Source organism: Malaclemys terrapin, chromosome 12 (genome assembly GCF_027887155.1).
Source record: "Malaclemys terrapin pileata isolate rMalTer1 chromosome 12, rMalTer1.hap1, whole genome shotgun sequence".
NCBI lineage: Eukaryota > Metazoa > Chordata > Testudines > Emydidae > Malaclemys > Malaclemys terrapin.
In genome coordinates this window covers 976493-996046 of record NC_071516.1, presented here as the reverse complement: position 1 = coordinate 996046, position 19554 = coordinate 976493, and the positions used below count along the sequence as shown (strand labels likewise).

Here is a 19554-nt window from a genome sequence, read left to right as displayed (position 1 = left end):
GGCCTAATCTGTCCGTCAAGTATGTTGTCTGACAAATAGTATAGGAATTCAGGGACTGGTGGTAATAATTAGGCAATCATTTCCATAACCTGGAACCCAAATCCAATTCCTCCTGCCTGCCCCAGGGCACTTTCACAAGTTAGCAATGCAGCAAACAAACACACTGGGCCAAATTCAGCCCTGAGCACGTGACTCACTGATTTCAATGACGTGGCACACACTTACACCAGGGCTGCCTTTGGTCGCTTGGTGGACAGTCCCACAAAGGAGTCCAAAAGGCCCTTCTCTGGGAGGGCACAGTCCTGCAGTGCTAGGAGCCAGGCACAGGCTTCTTGTGTTTGACGACAACTCGCCATATGTGTTGTTTTGAGGGTTGAGAGCCACTGGGATATTTGGGTGACAGATAGATAACGTGCTTTCTGCCTCTTTGGGATGTAAGTCAGAACCACATAGTTGCCCAGTGTGCAAGGCACCGGCCTCATGACACTGTAACACACAATTTGCACCCTGACTGCTAGCATTTCTATTCTCTGAGATCTTAACAAGGACGTCCCATAAAAACACCATATCTAATGGGACTTACTGAGCTGCAGGTGGATGCAATACCCCGTGTTTTCCCAGCAATGTACCGTCTCCTCAATTACCTAAAGGAAGCGGGTGTGGTGCTGTGCAGCTGCCCAGGTGCATTTCACCTTCATGTGGAACATCAGATGCTGGCGACTGCAGCAGGTAGGACACCCTGCCAGAGCAACAGTCCAATAGGACATGACCATGCCTGTGCCATGCCTGCAGAGGGTGTATCATGGTGAGTGGAACTGGAGTCAGAGGGCCCATGTTCCCCAGAGGGTCTGTGATGGCAGGACACCAGTGGAACGGGGAATGGGGGAGTTGGGCTGGAAGCGGCTCGCCCGCGTGGACAGAGCGGTGTGCGGGATTTATTGAAGCTCCACCTGGCCAACTCGACCTGCGCTCAGCCTCACGCTTTGCTAGGGAACCGCGGTGGCAGAGCTGAGCTGTGAGTTCTCTGCGGGGCAGCGGCTGGAGGTGTGAGCCGGGGAATTCGGTCTAATCCCCATGGAGCTCTGGAGTTTCCCTTTCATCTTGGTCTCTAGTGAAAAACCTGTGTCGCGCCACAATTTCGTTCTGCTCTGGGAAGCAATAGTTCCCCAGGCTCCTCAGGCTGTGGAGAAGCTTGAGGCAGTGGGGAGCTACAGCATGTGCAGCCCTCTACACCCTGTCCCCAGCCAGGTACGGTCATGGTTTTGTAGTGGTGGATGGTGAGCACCATAGACCCCTCTGGGGGAATACACCCCGACAAGCTATGGAGCTGATCAGGATGCAGGTTGTAATAAGTGGGCCTACAAACTTACCCTGAGTGTGAGCTCAACTGTACAAACTGAGCGTATGTTCATAACGTGTCACAATAACCTAACAACAAATGTTGATGGGAAAAGGTGCAAAAGTGAGACAGAAGGATGGAATTAGTCCAGACAAAAAGGCCTCCTGCGAGAACTCAAGGGCTGTGTTAAGATTGTGCCTGGTAAACAAGAAAAGTGTGGAACCGAAAATCAGTGAACCAAAATTGGCATGTCGAAGACTAGGCCTAATTGGTGGACAAGTAATGAAAAGATGGACTATTACACACACCACTCCCCTTTTCGGTCCCCAAAGAGACTTTGGGGGGAGAAGCTGGCTACTGCGATGCTAGCTGACAGACAGACAGACAGAAAAAGGGGAAGACGTACGTTTCACCGTTAAGGCTACCACCTCCACCGTCTCCTGGGATCCTGCGTGACACCATTGGACCTTCTTCATCCTAAACCTGAGCGTTGTCCTGACCAGCCTGAGCCAAAGAGAGAAGGAGCCAAATGACACAGGCACCTCTGCTGGCTTCAGCTAAATCCCCAACACCACCTGGGGTGTGAGACTTTGTCACATACATACCCCCTGTGTCTTTTTCCTTCCCCACCTTCTTACTTCTCTTTCCTAGTGCCCTTCTTTTTCTTTCTGTCTGGCTTAGCTGGGCAAGACTGCATATTTTGCAACACTGCTGAAAGCCTGTGACCAGACAGGCAGCTAAAACAATGCCCTAAACAGCCCAACACTGGTACGAGTTTGCCAGGCTCTGAGTGGCTAATAAGACTGCGTGCTGGGCCTGGGTTTTTCCAGCAGCAGGGCTGCACATGAGATCCCACACCAGAGTCAGAAGCTGCATTTTCCATCTTTGCTGTTCATGGTTTTCCCCTTTTGTGGGGGTTTTTGTTTTGCCTTCTAGGAAACAGGATTGGAGTTTAACAGCAACTATAACAACAGCAGCGCCAGTCCATCTCAACTAACGTCTCCTTTCCCCAAAGGACACTTATTGCCCATCATTGATACCAGCTAAGAGACTGTCAGACAAGGGGCTTTCCCTTCTAAAAACTCTCTTCTGCTACAGGGGAAGGGAACAAAGGATGTGGTGAAAATGGAAACCTTATTCAATACGTTGCATTGCAAAGGCTTTAACTGTTTTTCCTCCTTTTCTGTATCTTTTTGAGGTCTCTGGATACCAAACCTTGTCTGAAACTGTTTAATGTTGCAAAGAGTCCTGTGGCACTTTATAGACTAACAGATGTATTGGAGCATTAGCTTTCGTGGGTGAATACCCACTTCGTCGGATGCATGTATTCACCCATGAAAGCTCATGCTCCAATACGTCTGTTAGTCTGTAAGGTGCCACAGGACTCTTTGCTGATTTTACAGATCCAGACTAACACAGCTCCCCTCTGATGTTTAATTTTGGACCGTTACTAGGTCATGTTAACACTGTTAACGCTTTGGGCCCATATATTTAATCTAACTTAATCCAACCTGCAGCACCAGAATTGTATAGCTGCAATGCAAGAGGCAAAAGGAGGCGTCTCATGAACAATGGAGACAATTGTAAAAGCATATGGGGAGGTTTTCAAAGGTGACAGGCACCTTCAAGGAAAGCTGCAACTGGAAATAGACCCCACTGGGGAATCTGTGTGCTTAGAATCATAGGGTTAGAAAGGACTAGCAGGATCATCTAATCTAACCCCCCGCCGAGATGCAGGATCTGTTGTGTCTTAACCATCCAACACAGACGACTCCAGCCTCTTTTTGAAAACCTCCCGTGAAGGAGCTTCCATGACCTCCCCGCGCATCTGTCCCATTGTCCGACTGTTCTTACAGCTGGGAAGTGTCCTGAGATTTAATCTAAATCTGCTGTGCTGTAGTTTGATCCCATCGCCTCCTGTCCTGCCCTCGGTGGCCAGAGAGAACGGCTTTTCTCCAGCTTTTCTATGGCAGCCTTTCAGGTATCTGAAGACCGCTATCATATCCCCCCTTAATCTCCTTTTCCAAACTAAACATACCCAGTTCCTTCAGCCTTTGCTCCCATGGCTGCATTCCATCCCTCTGATCATTAGTCTCATTAGCCACAAGGACTCCTCGTTCTTTTTGCTGATACAGACTAACACAGCTACCCCTCTGAAATTGGATCGACCTGTCGCTCACCTCTGGATCCTGTCCAGTTTCTCTACATCCTTTCTATACATCAGTGTCCAAAACTGGACACAGTCCTCCAGCTGAGGCCTAACCAGTGCGGCGTAGAGTGGTACTATCACCTCCTGTGAGTTGCATGCTACCCTCTGTTAATGCAACCTGAAATTGCATTTGCTTTTTTTGCAACAGCCTCGCATTGCTGACTCATGTTGAGGTTGTGACCCACCACAACTCCCAGATCCTTCTCAGCCGTGCTGCTGCAAGGCCAGTTATCCCCTATTCTGTGTTTGTGCACTTGATTTTTCTTCCCTAAGTGGAGCACCTGACACTTCTCTTTGCTGAATGTCATTTTGTTGTCTACAGCCCAGTTCTCCAATTTATCAAGATCCCTCTGAATTTTAGCTTTATTCTCCAAAGTATTGGCAACCCCCCCTGCTTTCTGTCATCTGCATACTTGATCAGTGTGCTCTTTATACCTACATCCAGGTCATTAATAAAGACGTTAAACAACACTGGACCCAGAACAGATCCCTGTAGAACCGCATTTGAGACCTCCCTCCAATCTGACATCATTCTGCATGTAAGCAGAGTCAGGATGAGCTCTAACCTGACATCTGGTGGTGAATTGTGGTGAGCTGTGGAAAAGAACTCCAGGGGCTGATCTTGTTTGCATAGGCACACCCACCCCGCCTAGCCTGAGCCCACAGCAACCCAAATGGTCACTTTGGCTGCTGCGGGACCCCCAGCTTCTCTTTTATTGGGGCAGGAAGAATAAAGTGTTGTTACCCTGATTATGTGAATCAAGGACAATGAAACTGTTTTATGACAGAGGGACTCACCATCATCTAAGTAGCACTCGCTAGAAAAGGGACATGGGTTCCACAACCCAGTGAATTGAGAGAGGCTGGGGGTAGGTATTTGTACTTGATAATATGGGTGCATTTTGAGGGCCTGAAATACTAATTGTACCTGCTTCTCTTTCTGCTGTGGAATATCAGAGCTAATTTTGATTCTATTAGGAGTCTAGTTACAGGCTGCTGAGCTGAATTCACTTTGGGCCAATGGTGTACCAGCACTGGGGCTCCCCTACTACAAGCTGAAATCACTGAGTGCTGTGTTAAGTAGTGGGGGGGGGGGGCTGAAGATATATTGCGGAGCAGCTGGCAGAGCAGTTTGTGGGATGGGTGGAGTGGTGGAGTGGCTGGTGGAGCAGCGCAGTTCGCGGGATGGCTGTGTGGAGCGGAGCGGCTGGCAGAGTGGCTTGCGATGAGAAGTGGAGCAGTTGGCCTCGGACCACATAAGGTGCCCCTTAACACCCCTGTGCCCCCTCTCCCATTGCCACCCAGGCTGGGAGGTAAAACTCTGCAAATAAAATTTTGAACTCTGGGGCTGCACTGACCAGGGACAGAGACTTTTGGGTTGCTGGACTCAAGACCCTGAGGGGGAAAGGACACTGCCAAATTTACTTGGAGGTGGGTCTTTTGCTCATGGTTTGTGTTATGAATCCTGTTTGTGGTGTTTCCCCAACATAATGCTACATTCTTTCCCTCCTTTATTCAAAGAATTTTGCTACACTCAGACTCCGTGCTTGCGAGAGGGGAAGTATTGCCTCTTAGAGGCACCCGGGGGGTGGTGTGTAATTGTCCCAGGTCACTGGGTGGGGGCTCGAGGCAGTTTTGCATTGTGTTATTGAAACGGAACCCCTAGGTACTGAACCCAGCCCGTGTTGCTGCCAGCTCAGACGGGCAGAAGGGTTACACGTGAAGGAAACGTCCCTGGCACTACATTATCCACTACGCAAGGAGCTTGAAAGGCTGCAGAGCAGAGGTATCCTAGCACCACTACAGCCTGCGTAAGCAACATGGTGCAGGTAAAGACGCCATCAGGGAAATTACGGATCTGCATACACCCAAGCCACTGAACCAGGCACTGACTAGATGCCGCTACCCACTGCCCACAGTTGACCTCATGCCAGAACTCGCCAAAGCCAGAATCGTTCCGGTCTGTGATGTGAGGAATGGGGGTTGGCACATAAGCCTGGTAAAGAGGCCAGCGTGCTGACAACCGTTACAGCACCATTTGGTCACTACCGATGGCTGCCCATGCAGATGGCATGAGCCCAGCACCAGAGCTGTTCCAGAGAAGACTCACCCACGTGCCGGCAGCGCTGCCTGGGGGGAAAATAATTGCAGACAATATCCTCCTTGTAGGTGAAGGGAGCAAGGACCCACGAGCTGAATGCGACCAGGGCAGAGAACTACAAGCTTCCTACAGCGAAGCAGGGACAAGAACCTAAAACTCAGCCCAGAACAACTGACTCAGCCAATGTGAGCCGACATACGTTGGCCCTCTGCTCACAGCTGAGGGGCTGAAAGCAGATCCCAGCAAGATCAAGGCAGTCAGAGACCTACCAGCTCCAGTGGGTGTGAAAGGGACTCAGCGCTTCATAGACACAATACGTTTTCTGCCAAACTCTGTCCACACCTGGCTGCAGAAGCGGAACCCAGAGGTCAGCTCACAAGGCAGGATGAGACGTGGGACTGGGCAAGTCCCCAGCAGCAACCATGTGACACACTGAAACAAATGCTAACGGATGCCCCTGTCCTGCACTCCTGCCAGCCAGGAGAGCCACTGACGCTCCAGCGTGGTGCTTCGGAGAAAGGGTTGGGAGCTGCGCTTCTGCAGGAGCAGTTGGTCGCTTGTGCCAGCAGAACCTGACGCAGAGGGCGTCACCCAAATAGAAAACCAGCTTCTGGCTGGGGTCTCTGGAGTGGAGCGATTCCATCAGCACACCTACAGCCCCCGCAATAGCCCAATCAGCCCCCAGCCCCCTAGAGACCATCATGGCAACGCCCCTTCGTAGTGCTCCAACGAGATTGCTGCACATGTGGATGCACCGCCAGCACCAGCGGGAGAGGGCAGGCGTTGTCCGGGATGATCACTGGGGTTAGCTGACACCCTGAGCGGGGCCGCTGTACCCACCTCAGCGAGCTGGGGGAAGGGGGTCTGGACACTGAATCCAGGAACATGCTGCTGGCAGTGAAGGAGGCTACAGAAACAGCATCCAGTCACTGGCAGCCCAGAGAGGGAGGCAAAAGCCAGGTGCCGGTAGGAGCAGAACCGTCTTTTCAAATGAAAGATGAGCTGAGTGTGCAGGACGGAATCACACTGTGAGGACACAGAGCTGTTGTCCCTCCCTCAGTACGTAGGGATGTCGTGCAAACAACACACGCCTCACGCCTGGGCATTGACAGCTGGCTGGGATGGGCCTGAGAGTGTGTTTACTGGCCAGGAACGAGTACCCAGCTCTGCTCCTCCATCGAAGGGTGTGACATGGCTGGAAGGTGAGAACCCCCAGCCATGGGCGCCAGGTTTTTATAATTGTTGGTGGTCCCCAGAACAGGTCCAAGTCCCGCCCCCCGCCCCCGCCTTGTAAACCGATATATATATAACTTTGACCCTAACATATCAATTTTAAAATGTTCCATTCTGCTTGTTGGGTCAGCTTCTCAGCTGATGTAAGTCAATGATGCTGTGCCAATTGACACCTGTTTAGGGTCTGGCTCATTATTCCTATCCGTTTATTGCTTCATTTAGCTGAACTCTTCAAGTGTCTGAATGAATGTGTCTAGATGTCTGTGTATGGTACGGCAGATTAAATGGCTTCTTGGTTGTGTTACTTCATTGCTCCAATGTTTCCATTCTCTAACCTGCCCTGAAGAATTCCGCCCCCCTCTCCTGGAACATCTGTTTCTTAAATCTCCACTAGACCATAGGGAAGAGGTCTTATCTGTCTAATATACAGGAAAGGTGGTTGTTTTAATAAATGTTTCCATTTTATTTTTTGCATGCTCCTGCTGTTACGTTCAACACTCCATTCATTCCTGTACAGCTGTCCTGTTTAGCAGCGCCTTCTAGTTTCCAGGGTGCAGTTGGAAATCTGTGCAATGTTGTGCAAAGCGACTTTCATCAGGTTTTAAAACACAGTTGAAGTCACAGTTGGGCCCAGTCCCTCTCCCTTTGAGCACAATGGGAAAACTCCCACCAACTACAATGGGAGCAGGGTGAGGCTCCTCAGCACGACCTGTGTTTGCAGGTTCCTATTTGTTCTGTGTCTACCCCTCAGCTTCTCTCAGGTTAACCCCCAAACTGCCCCCTCCCTCGTGTTCCACACAAGTTTGGTGTCCCCGGGCGTGGGGCCGGTAGTAGAGCCTCGGACGGCAGCAGAGCCCCAAACATTGGTGGAACCAGGCCCACGTTCCTGAATATTGGTGGCGCACGGGCACCATGGGCCCATATAACTCGCCGTATGCCCCCAGCAGACAGAGACTTTGGTATCCCAGGAGCTGCCCACCCAACCAAGGGGAAAGGTGGGAGCTGAATTATTTACCTGCAAGGAAAAAAACGGATTCTATTCATATTTTTGGGAGGTCAGTGCCCTGCCAGATACAAGAAGCCAGTCAGTGCCTGGCAAATTGAAGGCCCGCTCAGCGAGATACGGCATTGCGGACACTGTATTCACTACACCAGATCCCAGTTCGCCTTGGAAGAATTCAGGAACTTTGCACACAAATGGGAGTTTAACCAGCACGTCTCCTCCCCAGCATTCCCCCAGAGTAATGCTAAGGTGAACGCAGCTGTAAAAAGAGCTAAGAGACTGTCACACAAGCTGCTTCTTCTGGGTCAGGCCCCTTGTTAACATTTTTGACACAGGGGATCCAAAAGAGTCTAACGTAGGCATTGGCGTGGCAAATGACCCAAACCCCGGTACCAGTGTGGGAAGACCTGTTGCAGCCAGAAGGATGGAGATTCCACCGAGGGGAGGGGGCCAACCACCAGAGCAAGCAGGCAGTAGCATACCACAGATCAGCCAAAGACCTGCCGGCCCTGGAGACACGCACTGCGGTGAGGCGCCAGCCATTAGTGGGACACCAGCAGGAGCAGACTGAAGGGGTTGTGAGGGGTGCAGCGGCCCCTAGGGGGTACGAGGTGACTACACAAGAGGGACAAGTGATCTGAAGCAACAGGAGGCACTTACCAGCCAGCAGCAGACACAACACCCGAAACAGCCCCAGAGACTGAGTCCATCACCGAAAGCAGAGACAAGCAGCCGGAGGCCAGTCCCGCGGGGAGGGAGGAGATGCATGCCACAGGGATAGTGGTTTGCTGGACTCGGAGGCAGGTGACAGGGAGACAGAGACGGGTCGCTCCCATGCGAGCTCAGACTGTAACCAGCTGAGTGTGTGATAAAGGCGGCTCTGTGCTAGCAGGCTCTGGCCGAAGGGACGCGGGGTCGGGGTTGAGTGCCAGGGCTTTGTTTTTAATGGGTCTCTTTGTAAAGGAGGGAAGTGGTATCATGATCAGTGAAACTGGAGTCAGAGGGCCCGTGTCCCCGGGAGGGGCTGTTGTTGAAGGGATCTCATGAGCCCCTGGAACGCCGGGGTCAGGCTGGAAGCTGCTGAGCCGCATGGACAGGGCCGTGCACGGGACTTTATTAAAGTTCCACTTGTTCATTTTACCCTGCACGCAGCTTCACTCTTTGCTAACGAACACCGCACCCTTCAGCCGTGCTGATGGATCAGGACCAGCCCGCCGGGTCTCCTCGCGAGCTGCGCTGCAGCCGGGGGCGCCCCTCTGCCCTGCTCTCAGCATCACTGCAACCCTCTGAGAGCTCAGATCTCTGCACTGGCAGCCCAGGCCAGCCCAGTGCGGTGCCTTGCGGAGGGATACCGAGGGCTGCACAGCACTGCACCGTGGCCCGAGGCTGAGGGCAGCACGACTGAGACCGTCCTTCAAGCCTCGGTGTAGAGCCGTGGCTTCTCTGCCATGGTCCGGAGGGAGGGGAGGAAACCTGAGGCCATTGGCAGCTGAGGGGGACAGTTATCGATACCGCCTGCAGATCCCCTGTGACTCCACCATGGTGAACTTATCCAGAGCCCAGGGGCCATGGCAGGGGATACCCGGGCTGTCCAAAAGGGCGTGAATCCCAAGTCGTCCCTCCACGGCAGGGCAGCCGCACCGGGGCCTGATCTTCTTGGATCGTGGCAATGGACTAGGGACCCCAGGGTGTGGCAGGGAGAAAACCGGCCATGCCGGGAGGCGAGGCAGTTTGTGGAGAGAGCCGCACCCTGTGTGGGCAGATGGGAATGGTCTGACGGGTGGGGAGGGCTGCTCCGCTCTGTGCCCGCCTCCCTCCCCCTCACCAGACACAGGCAGCAGCTCACCCCGAGGGGAGGAAGATGCCCCCTGACTCCCTGGTGCAGCCAGGAGCTGGGTCTGAGTGCCTGGAACTGAGCCAAGCCAGGCTTCAAACTCTGCCCTGGGTGGGGCTGGGACCGCAGGGGGAGGGACCCCTCTCCCCCGCAGCCTGGGGTTGCATTCGGTCGGAGCTCACAGACTGGAGCCACACATGCTGCCCTCCTTCACAGCCCACTTCAGCTCATGCCCCTGGGCTCAGCCGTGGAAACCCCCAGGCTGCCCCGCTGGGTGAAGGGTAATCCCTGTTCTTACTGGGAATGCCCAGCCCCTTCCGGGGATCTCTTGGCCAGGGCCGGCTCCAGTGTTTTTGCCGCCCCAAGTGGCCAAAAAAAAAAAAAAAAGCCGTGATCGGCTGCACTTTGGTGGCAGCTCTATCGCCGCTGCTTCGTTCTTTGGCAGCAATTCGGCGGCAGGTCCTCCCCCCCCCCCCCCCGAGGACCTGGGGGGCCCGCTACCGAAGAGCCGTACATGCTGCCCCTTTCCGTTGGCCGCCCTAAGCATCCGCTTGCTGTGCTGGTGCCTGGAGCCGGCCCTGCTCTTGGCCCCTCGTTCTCATGGACGGGACGGGACGGGACTGGGTGGGGAGGCGGCACTGGCCTCCCTGAGCTTCCATCCACGCCCTGTGACACGTCTCCTTTGCACCCAGGCCAGGTGATCTCCCTTCCCCCGTCATCGAAAATCAGGGACTTGGCAAGTGTCCCACAGAAACCTGGGGCCTTTCCTGGGCCTCTCTTACTTCCACATGGCCGGATTAGTCCCATGTAACCTGGACTCTGAATGTCCTGGGGTTCTAACGCCGGGGTTGGGGAAAACTGCATCCCTGTGTGGTTCTTGCACTGAGGAGACTGCGCTGCCCCCGGCTCTCACTGAACTCCACCCGCGGGTGGTTTTTGTTGGTGAGGCGGCTGAAATCACCAGCGTAGGAAAAGTCTGAACAAAGTTGGAAGTTGAACTAAAGCCCTGTGTGACGAACTGGGACTGTTCTTAATGTGGTCTGTGAATGCTGAGTGGGGAGTTTGGCTGGGACAGTCTGCATTGGGGGATGGGAGACTGGCCTTGAGGGAAGATACCTGAGCATGTAACGTGAGAACCCAGGAGGGGGTTGGGGCCAGGTGACACCTCTGCCCAGGAAACTGGACAAAGGCTGGGGGAGGAGCGGGGGGAGGCTGGTGAGACTCTGGAGGGAGTGGGGGTTGGAGGAGCTGGCTGGTAATGGAGGGAGCCCAGATGGGGCTCTGCCCCCCCAATGGAACTGTGGTGCCCCTGGGACCCCAAGATGGACCTAACTGGGGGGGATCCTGTTGTCTGTGCCTGCAAGACCTGTCTTGGACTGTGTTCCTGTCATCTAAATAAACCTTCTGCTTTACTGGCTGGCTGAGAATCATGGTGAATCGCAGGAGGCCGGGGGTGCAGGGCCTTGTGTCCCCCCACACTCTGTGACACCCTGCACTGCCCAGAGCATATCTTAGACGCAGCAGGAGAGAGACCTGAGAAACCAGCCCAGTGGAATTTGACCTCAAGTTCCCCACTAGGCTGGGAAGAGGCAGGAGACATTTCAGGCCAGACGGGAATTTTCCCCAACAATTCTAAGTGCCTGAGAAGCTGGGCTGGAAACTGGGAAGTGCCACCTCAGTGCCAGGCTCCTAGACCCGTCTCCCCGCGATAGCACCGCTAACCGGACACTGTCGCAGCCACAGGGCAAGGCTGCAGAGGTTTCTCTCGCTCTTCACTTCCTGTTAGAGGTTCTCACGGGAGCAGCCAGGCAGGGATCTGCCCAGGGCAAGCGCGTGCTGCACTCACACGTCAGCTCGAGCTCCCCAAAGCCCAGCAGCTGTTACACGTCACTCATGATGGGGGCTTGTCTGAGCACAGAGCCGTGGCCAGGCTGGCATCCTGCCAGATGAAACTCGGTGCCCTAGTTACTGGCCTGGCTCTCTGGCCCGGGGGACGAGTGTGCAATGGATGCAATTCCTGCCAGCCTGGGGTGTGGTGTCAGTTTGCAATGGCTGAGTGGGTGGAATAATGCTGCCATATGCTGGGAACAGGTCGGCGTAGGGTGGGAGCCTCATTCCTCACTCACCCTTCTGCTGGTGGGCGGGGAGCGCGGCCATGAAAACGAGGAAGCTGTAAGAAGAGGCAGCCAGTCAGTGAGATGTTTAAACTCGGTTCCATCGGCTTCATCTGCTGCCCGTCCTCAGGCGAGGCAGGCGTCCCCGGCCTCTAGTTCATGAGGGGGAGTGGTGACGAGAACACCAACCTTCCATGATTCACAAAGGATGAGACCCCTGACCTTGGCTGAATGGAAGCCGGGCGATGCTGGAGGGGTTGAGAGCCCCTTGTCCCACAGCAGCCTGTGCTTTGGACCCATGTCCTTCCTGGCCGGGCCCTTTACCAGTGAAAAGTGGCAGTGCTGCTCATTGAAAAGGTTTTTTAAGAAAGCATCAATGCAGCCTCTGCCCAGGAAGCCGTTGCTTGACTGGCAGTTTGGCCAGTTCTTGCCCGGGGTCACATCTTCCCTTTCGGACCCAGATTGCAGTGAGAAAACTCTCCCTGGCATCTCTATGCTGCTGAGGTCGGGCAGAGACCTGGTCCAGCACAGAGCCCACGCGGGTCACGGATCAGCTCCTGCCAAGAAGTGGAGCTCAGAAGTCTGTGCTGGCATGATTAGACCTGTGGGCTGGCTCGTGTCTTGTTGGACACAAGGTGCTGTTGACTCACCTGTGGAGTCTGGTGGGGCGAAGGGGACTGCTCGCGTCGGGCTTTGCGCTGACTCTCTGATCTCAGTGGTTAGTCATGGGCGATCGGTCTTCTTCCAGCGCGGGGTGCCGCCGGAGAGCGTTCTGTAGCCCCCCACCCAGCCGGCGCCTGAGGCCAGCAGGAGGGTTCGGAGGAGGCCTGGGGCGCAGTGTTTTCAGAGGCCTGACAGCACCCAATTGAAGGGCTCCATTTTGCCCAATATGGACAGTGCAGTTCAGTGCCGCAGCCCTTGTCCCGTTGAGCTTGAGGCCCGATGAGAGGAGCTGGCTGAGGCCCAGCCCAGACAGGACTGGAGGGGGGGAGAGCTGGCAGAGGTGATGTCAGTCCCTTTGATTGAGGGGTGCATCTGCCATTACTTACCAGGGGGGTGATTCTAGGCCCCCAGCAGCGTTGGGATGATCCCATCACTGCTATAACCCAGTCAGCCTTACACCAGCCGTGCCTGGCCTGGAGGTTGGGACCTTCCCTTTCCCATCCCAACCGTGACACTGTTCTCCAGGCCTGGGGCACCTGCAGGTCAGACTATTGCCGTGTGCTCTGCATGGGGCTGCCCCGTACGGCCAGCCAGAGTCTGGCGCTGGTGCAGAACGCAGCACTCGCTTACTGAGCGGGGCACTTCTCTGGGAGCACATGACCCCATGCGCCGGGATTGGCACTGGCTGCCCATTGGTCTCTGCAGCCCTAAAGTGCCTGGGACTGGCCTTACTCAGGGATCACCTCTGTCCCCAGGCTGGACCAGCACCGCTGCTGTCGGGGCAGGGGTGCTGATCCTGGGTTATAGGGCAGAGGGAGGGGCTGGGCTCTGGAGCCTGCTCCTCCCTGATCCAAAATAAACCAAATTCGATGACTTCCCGGCATGCTGCAAAACCCCTTGCTCTGCCAGGGAAGGGAGCGGGCAGCTTCTGTGCGTGTGGTGAGCTTGGGGTTCTCTCTCTCGGCTGCTGAGTGAATGTTTTATTTAGATCCATAGGTGATGCCACCAGGAGCTGAGCCTTTGTTACTGGCAGTTTCAATAAGTGTTTGGAAACCCTGAGATTTTGCCAGGACATCTTTTATTATTGTTTAAATTTACATCAATAAAGACACCACTTATCATTTCAGAGTCTCACCTGGGTGGAGACAGATACCAAGAACTGGCTTCCCACACAAGGAAATAAACTGGGACTGTACCGTGCCAAACCCATATAGGGCACTGAGCCACCGCCTCTCCTCGTGACCCAGCCCCCGCCAGGTTAGTGTTTGAATGTGGGCACGACTCAGCGCTGGGCACTAGATCCGGCTCCCGGCAGCACCATGAAGGCAGGGGGCATCTTCCACCTCCTGGGGCTCCTGGCCTTCTGGGCCCAGCTGCTCCCTGCGAGTTTCCAGGTGCAGTCACTGCTCACAGGCCGTGCAGGGCTGATGTGAAGGTCTAGCCCTCAGCGTCAGGCCCTGCCCTGCACGTCAGCACTGACCGAGCCCGCCTCTCCCAGGGCCCAGACGTCAGCGTCTCTGCCGAAGCTGGCAGGGGTGTTTCTTCCTGGCCAGGACCCTCGTTCCTGCTTGGGTCGAGCTCTGTCCCAGCCAGGTTCTGTCCTGCCCGGAGTGTCTGAGAGCCTCCCCCAGGCCATTGCCTTCCCATAGCTGTTGTTCCCCACACTGCGTATGTAACCCACACACCTCCTGGGGCTGGTGTCTGTCCCATCGAGTGGCACCGAGACCACTTAGAGAGAGAAAACAATTAATGAGTCTGCTCTACCGCCTTAGATAAGGGCAGGGCCGGCTCCAGGGTTTTTGCCGCCCCAAGCAGCCCACCCCCCACCCCCGAAAAACAACAAACAAACAAACAAACAAACAAAAAAGCCGCGATCGCGATCGGTGGCACTTCGGCAGGAAGTCCTTCGCTCCGAGCGGGAGTGAGGGACCCACTGCCGAATTGCCGCCGAAGAGCCGGACGTGCCGCCCCTCTCTGGTGTGGCCGCCCCAAGCACCTGCTTGGTAAGCTGGTGCCTGGAGCCGGCCCTGGCTAAGGGCCATGTGGCTTTTAGCCCATGCGGTAGAGGCTCCAGCACTAAGCTCCAGAGGCCCCAGGTGCGATCCCGCCCCCCAACGACTGGAGTCTGTCAGTGTTACACATCGAATTAATATCTCCAGCCTGGGCTCAGAGCTAATCCCCTTTGCAGGTGCACTCAGTTTAACAGCTCTTCTCTGCACCATCTCCTGCCTTGGGCAGGGTTTCAGTACCATGCCAGGTGTGGAGGATGTTTGCATTGGCGCAGGCTGCGGCCGTGCACTGAGGAGACTCCAGCAGGGCTGAGCAGCGCAGGGCGTGTGATGCCCTGGCACCAGCAGGGCAGACAGCCTATTCCATGTCACCACGCCTTCGTGACACCGTGTCACCTACTACCCAGAATCCTCTTGGCCTTCTCAGCCCCACTGCACAACGTGTCCCATCTCCATGCCCTGCTCACATGAACGCTGGGCTCCCCAGCTCACCTCCCCATCAGCCTCACTTTGCACCAGGCTGTCTCCCCGCAGGGTGCTCTGGACCTCCCTGTTTCTCCAGGTTCCTTCTAGGGGGTTTCCCAAAGCCCAGGATCCGGGTTGTATCCTCGTTCCATCCGGGGGGACTGATTTATTGTCAGACAGCGCGTGCTGGGCGCTGGAGCGTGGCAGGAGCCGATAGGTCACTGCAGCCACCTCCCCACCTTCTGATCCAGCCCCACCGGGTTTAAATCCCAGCCCGGCTCAGTGCTGGGCACTGGACCCGGCTCCCGGCAGCACCATGAAGTCAGGCAGCATCTTCCTCTCCCTGGGGCTCCTGGTCCTCTGGGCTGAGCTGCTCCCTGCGGCTGGGGGTAAGTGCGGGCAGCAGGCAGTGGAGGGGGAAGGGCCCGGGGGACAGAGGAGAAACCCTCGTTTTCTGCTTCCCAGCTCAGAGTGGCTTTGCTCTGCCTTTCAGACACTTCTCTCTCTGCTCTGCCCCTCAGACCTTTGTAAACTCCCTGCTGACCCCGGGTCCTGTTATGCCATGATCCCTCGCTGGTTCTACAACTGGCAGGCCAAGAAGTGTGAGCAATTCACCTATGGAGGTTGTGATGGGAACAAGAACAACTTTGCGACCCAAACAGAATGTCTCGGGAAGTGTGACGGGCACGGTGAGCTGGGTGCTGGGCCGGCCCTAGTCCTGCGGGACAGTTTGGGAAGGTGGCTGAGCCACTGGGGTTGATCTCCACTCCCTGACCTGAGGGCCCTGAGCTCTCTCGTGCTGTGAGGGCCCCTCGACCTGCTAACTCAGTTCCAGCCCTGCTTAGGCCAGGCCACAGATGGGGGGGGTTCAAACCTGTGCAGGGTAAGAGCACGTTGTTTATAACTAAACCTACCCCGAGCCCTGTTCCAGCCTGTGACATGGGGCTGCCCGTAGGCCAGGGCTCCCCCCTCACTCACTGGGAGATGGGAAGAGAAATCAGTCACTGACTGACCATGGCCTGAATGAGCCAATGCCCTCAGGGGCTGAAGCAGGAGGAGGGTATTGGTCATTTCTGGGCTGAAATGTTTCCACAACGAAGGGGTGAGTCTCTTCAGGGCTAATCCTGATCTCTCTCGGGTTTCACACTCACCCTAGGGACTGCAGTGGAGTCATCCCATTTGCACTGAACTCTGCAATCACAGAGCTGCTGAGTGCAGGGAGGTTCTCAGACCCCGGGATCCGGGTTGTTCCCTCGTTCCTTCCGGGGGGACTGATTTATTGTCAGACAGCGCATGCTGGGCGCTGGTGCATGGCAGAGCCAAGAGGTCACAGTGAGCCACCTCGCCCCACACCTGACCTGGCCCCACCTTGGCTATTGTTTAAATCCCAGTCTGGCTCAGCTGGGCAGGGCACGCAGACCTGGCTCCTGGCAGCACCATGAAGTCAGGGGCCATCTTCCTTTCCAGGGCCTCCAGACATCCAGTTCCGTGTCCATGTGCAATCCTTTGTGCCATTCCTTTAGCGCTCGGAGGGGCACTGCCAGCTCTGCAGGGGCAGGAGGGAATCGTCCATCCTCTGGAACGCTCCTGCCCCGGGTGCTGAGTCTCTGCTGAAGCTGGACACGGATATTTTTCCCTGATGATTTCTCACTTTGGGTGGTAAAGGCTCCATCACATCGCACAGAGATGCCCATAGGACAAGTCTCTGCTCCTGTGCCCTCATGCCCACCCACTTCAGCTGGGTATGAGGGAGACAGATCCTTGGCAGAAGTCTCTGCTTCTGAGTCCCTTGTCTCTCTGTCCTGTGCCCGCAGATATCTGCAGCCTCCCCATTGAAGTGGGCCCCTGTACTGCTGCCATTCCTCGCTGGGGCTACAACTGGCACTCTAAGAAGTGTGAAGAATTCTCTTATGGTGGCTGCAATGGGAACAAGAACAACTTTGAGACTAAAGTCGATTGTCTCCAGGCCTGTGCAGGCCAGGGTAAGACCCATGACAACCTGGGCAGGTGCTGCTACTAATACAGGGGAATGCTGGGAACGCACCAGGGCCCCCAGGCTGCTCTCTAGTAAATGGTGCCCCTCATGTAGTGTGTCCCCTATCTAGTCCTACAGTGCCTGGGTGTAGTGTAGGTGCGTTTCGGGGCTGCTGCAGTTGGTATGGAGCATAGAATCCTAGGACAGGAAGAGACTTTGAGGGGTCGTCTAGTCCAGTCCCCTGCACTCATGGCAGGACTAAGTATTATCTAGACATGGAACATGAAGGGTACATGGACAGCGCGTGCATATCTGATGTGTGGAGACGGTGAATGTGTGTGCACCTGTGGTGGAAAGGGCAGCCCGCACTGAAAATGCCAAGGTCAGGACAGGCTGAAAAATGGCGACAGATCCTCCCAAAACTGGAGGTTAACACTGAAGTCAGAGTCACCAACCAGTCACAAACCGTGCTCCTGATCCCCCCTCCCACTGGTTATCAAGAAGCTAAAAAAGAAATCACGCAGCCCTCTTTACTGCATTCCTGTTCTCTGGCTCCCAATCAGCACCGAGGCGCCGTAAGGTGAGGAGTTATTTCAAAACTCTGCTCACTCTACAAAATGTTCTTCTGACCCCCAAAGGGCCAGTCACATTGCCAGGGCAATATGAGGTTGGAACTTACCCAAAATCCCAGCCTGACAGCCAATCCTTTAGCATCTAAAACTAAAGGTTTATTATACAGAAAAAAGAACAAGAAAGTCGTTAAATGGTCAAAGCAATCAGATCCATACTTATAATTTCAGAGTCCATATATCAGGTTCTTAGCAGCATTGGTGAGTTTGCTGACTTGTAGAGTCCCTCTGGAACATCCCCAGCTTGGGTGGGTTATTCAGTTCTTTTTCAGAGCTTCAGTGTGTAGAGAAGTTACTTCAGAGGTGAGAAGCAGGGTTGAAGACAAAAATGGAGAAGATGCAGCTGCCATTTTATATTCTTTGTCATGTGGCTCGTACATCCTGCGTCCCAAACACAAACCTACAAGCACATAGGCATGGAAAAGCAATTGCAGTCCCTGTCCACAGACATGTCCCTACATGTCCTGCTGACTCATAGGTGTAACCCTGCCTTCTCTCATGGGTTCATTGTATAGCTGGCTGGATAGTGCCGATGCCAATCTGTCTGGGGAGTATCACCCAGAAACACAGCACAAGTTTGAAATACAAATATACCACACATATTTATAACTCACAATACAAATATGATACATACATATAAACATGATTATCACATTTAGCCAATCATAACTTTTCCACTGATACCTTACATGGCATATCTTGTAAGATTCATTGCAATTTTGTAATACTGGTATCAATAACATTGTAAATGGTCACCCCTGTTCCATTCAGCGTCACACACTGCATACATGGCCCATCTCTCACAGTCCCATAGCTGCAGACTGAAGGGAGCCCATCCCGCTCCTGCAGCACTGGCTGTCCTCCCCCTCCGCTCACCCGCCAGAGCTGGACGAGTCTCAGTTCCTCTCTGCCTGCAGCTCTAGCAGTGAAAGTGACTAGCCAAGGAAATGGAAATATACCTGCTGGGGGCGTAAGGTGCCCCCGGCAGTGGGGGGGTCAATGCACCCTGATGCCATGGTGCTGCTGAGGGTCAGCTCTGAGTCCCCAGAACTGAGCCAGCCTGGAATTTCAACCATCTTCAAGGCAGGACTGGTTAAGGAGTGGGGGAGGTGCCTCACAGTGCCATGGTACAAGGGCTCTGACGGCTTCGTCCTATTTCCCAGGGTCTCCCTAATTCCCGTCTGCCCGAACCCGGACTCCAGAGGGGACGAGCTGCCTCAGCCACACTGACCAATTGCCAAGATCGGATCAGCCTGAAGACAAAGCCCCGACCCCCAGGGACTCTCCCCATCCCCGGAGCTGTTGCCAGGGGAACAGGTCGTGGTTTCTGGAATTCCTTATCTTCCTCAATAAACATTTCCTGACATCCCTGCACCTCTCGGCATCTGCTTCATCATTCTCCAGGTCAGGCCTCTCCCAGCCTGTGCAGCCCCCACCACCCCACCACCCACCCCGCCCCTCCTGGGCCTGTCGGGCTGGATTTGAGGCAGATGTTTCGGTTCAGGGCTGCAATCCAGAGACTGAGAGACACTGAATTGCCAGGTGGAAACTTTCCCAGTAATCACAGACAAGCTCTGGGATGTGCATGGGGAGCTCTGGGAGCAGCGACATGGAGCAGACCAATCTTTATACTAGTGCCCCTGTTTTCACAATTACACATGTAAGCAGAGTCAGGATGAGCTCTACCCTGACATCTGGTGGTGAATTGTGGTGAGTTGTGGAAAACAACTTCAGGGGCTGATCTTGTTTGCATAGGCACACCCACCCCGCCTAGCCTGAGCTCACAGCAGCCCAAATGGTCACTTTGGCTGCTGTGAGATCCCCAGTTTCTCTGTTATTGGGGCAGGAAGAATAAAGTGTTGTTACCCTGATTATGTGAATCAAGGACAGTGGAACTGTTTTATGACAGAGGGACTCACCATCAACTAAGTAGCACTCACTAGACAAGGGGCCTGAAACACCAAGCACACCTCTTGTTTT

The 19554-nt window shown here is 54.7% G+C and overlaps 1 protein-coding gene across 1 annotated transcript; it reads left to right on the top strand.

Moving 5' to 3' along the window:
- The first annotated feature begins 15286 nt into the window (after positions 1 to 15286).
- Positions 15287 to 18513, top strand: LOC128846690 (protease inhibitor 3-like). Its single transcript, XM_054045936.1, has 4 exons — positions 15287 to 15365; positions 15492 to 15659; positions 16785 to 16952; positions 18458 to 18513. Exons 1-4 carry the CDS (start codon positions 15287 to 15289, stop codon positions 18511 to 18513), a joined length of 471 nt encoding a protein of 156 aa, XP_053901911.1.
- Positions 18514 to 19554: the final 1041 nt, after the last annotated feature.

Coding starts and splice junctions, on each gene's coding strand:
- LOC128846690 (XM_054045936.1), top strand. CDS start 15,287: ATGAAGTCAGGCAGCATCTTCCTCTCCCTGGGGCTCCTGGTCCTCTGG. Junction 15,366..15,491: donor CCCTGCGGCTGGGGGTAAGT/GCGGGCAGCAGG, acceptor TCTGCCCCTCAG/ACCTTTGTAAACTCCCTGCT. Junction 16,953..18,457: donor CCAGGCCTGTGCAGGCCAGG/GTAAGACCCATG, acceptor CTCACCCGCCAG/AGCTGGACGAGTCTCAGTTC.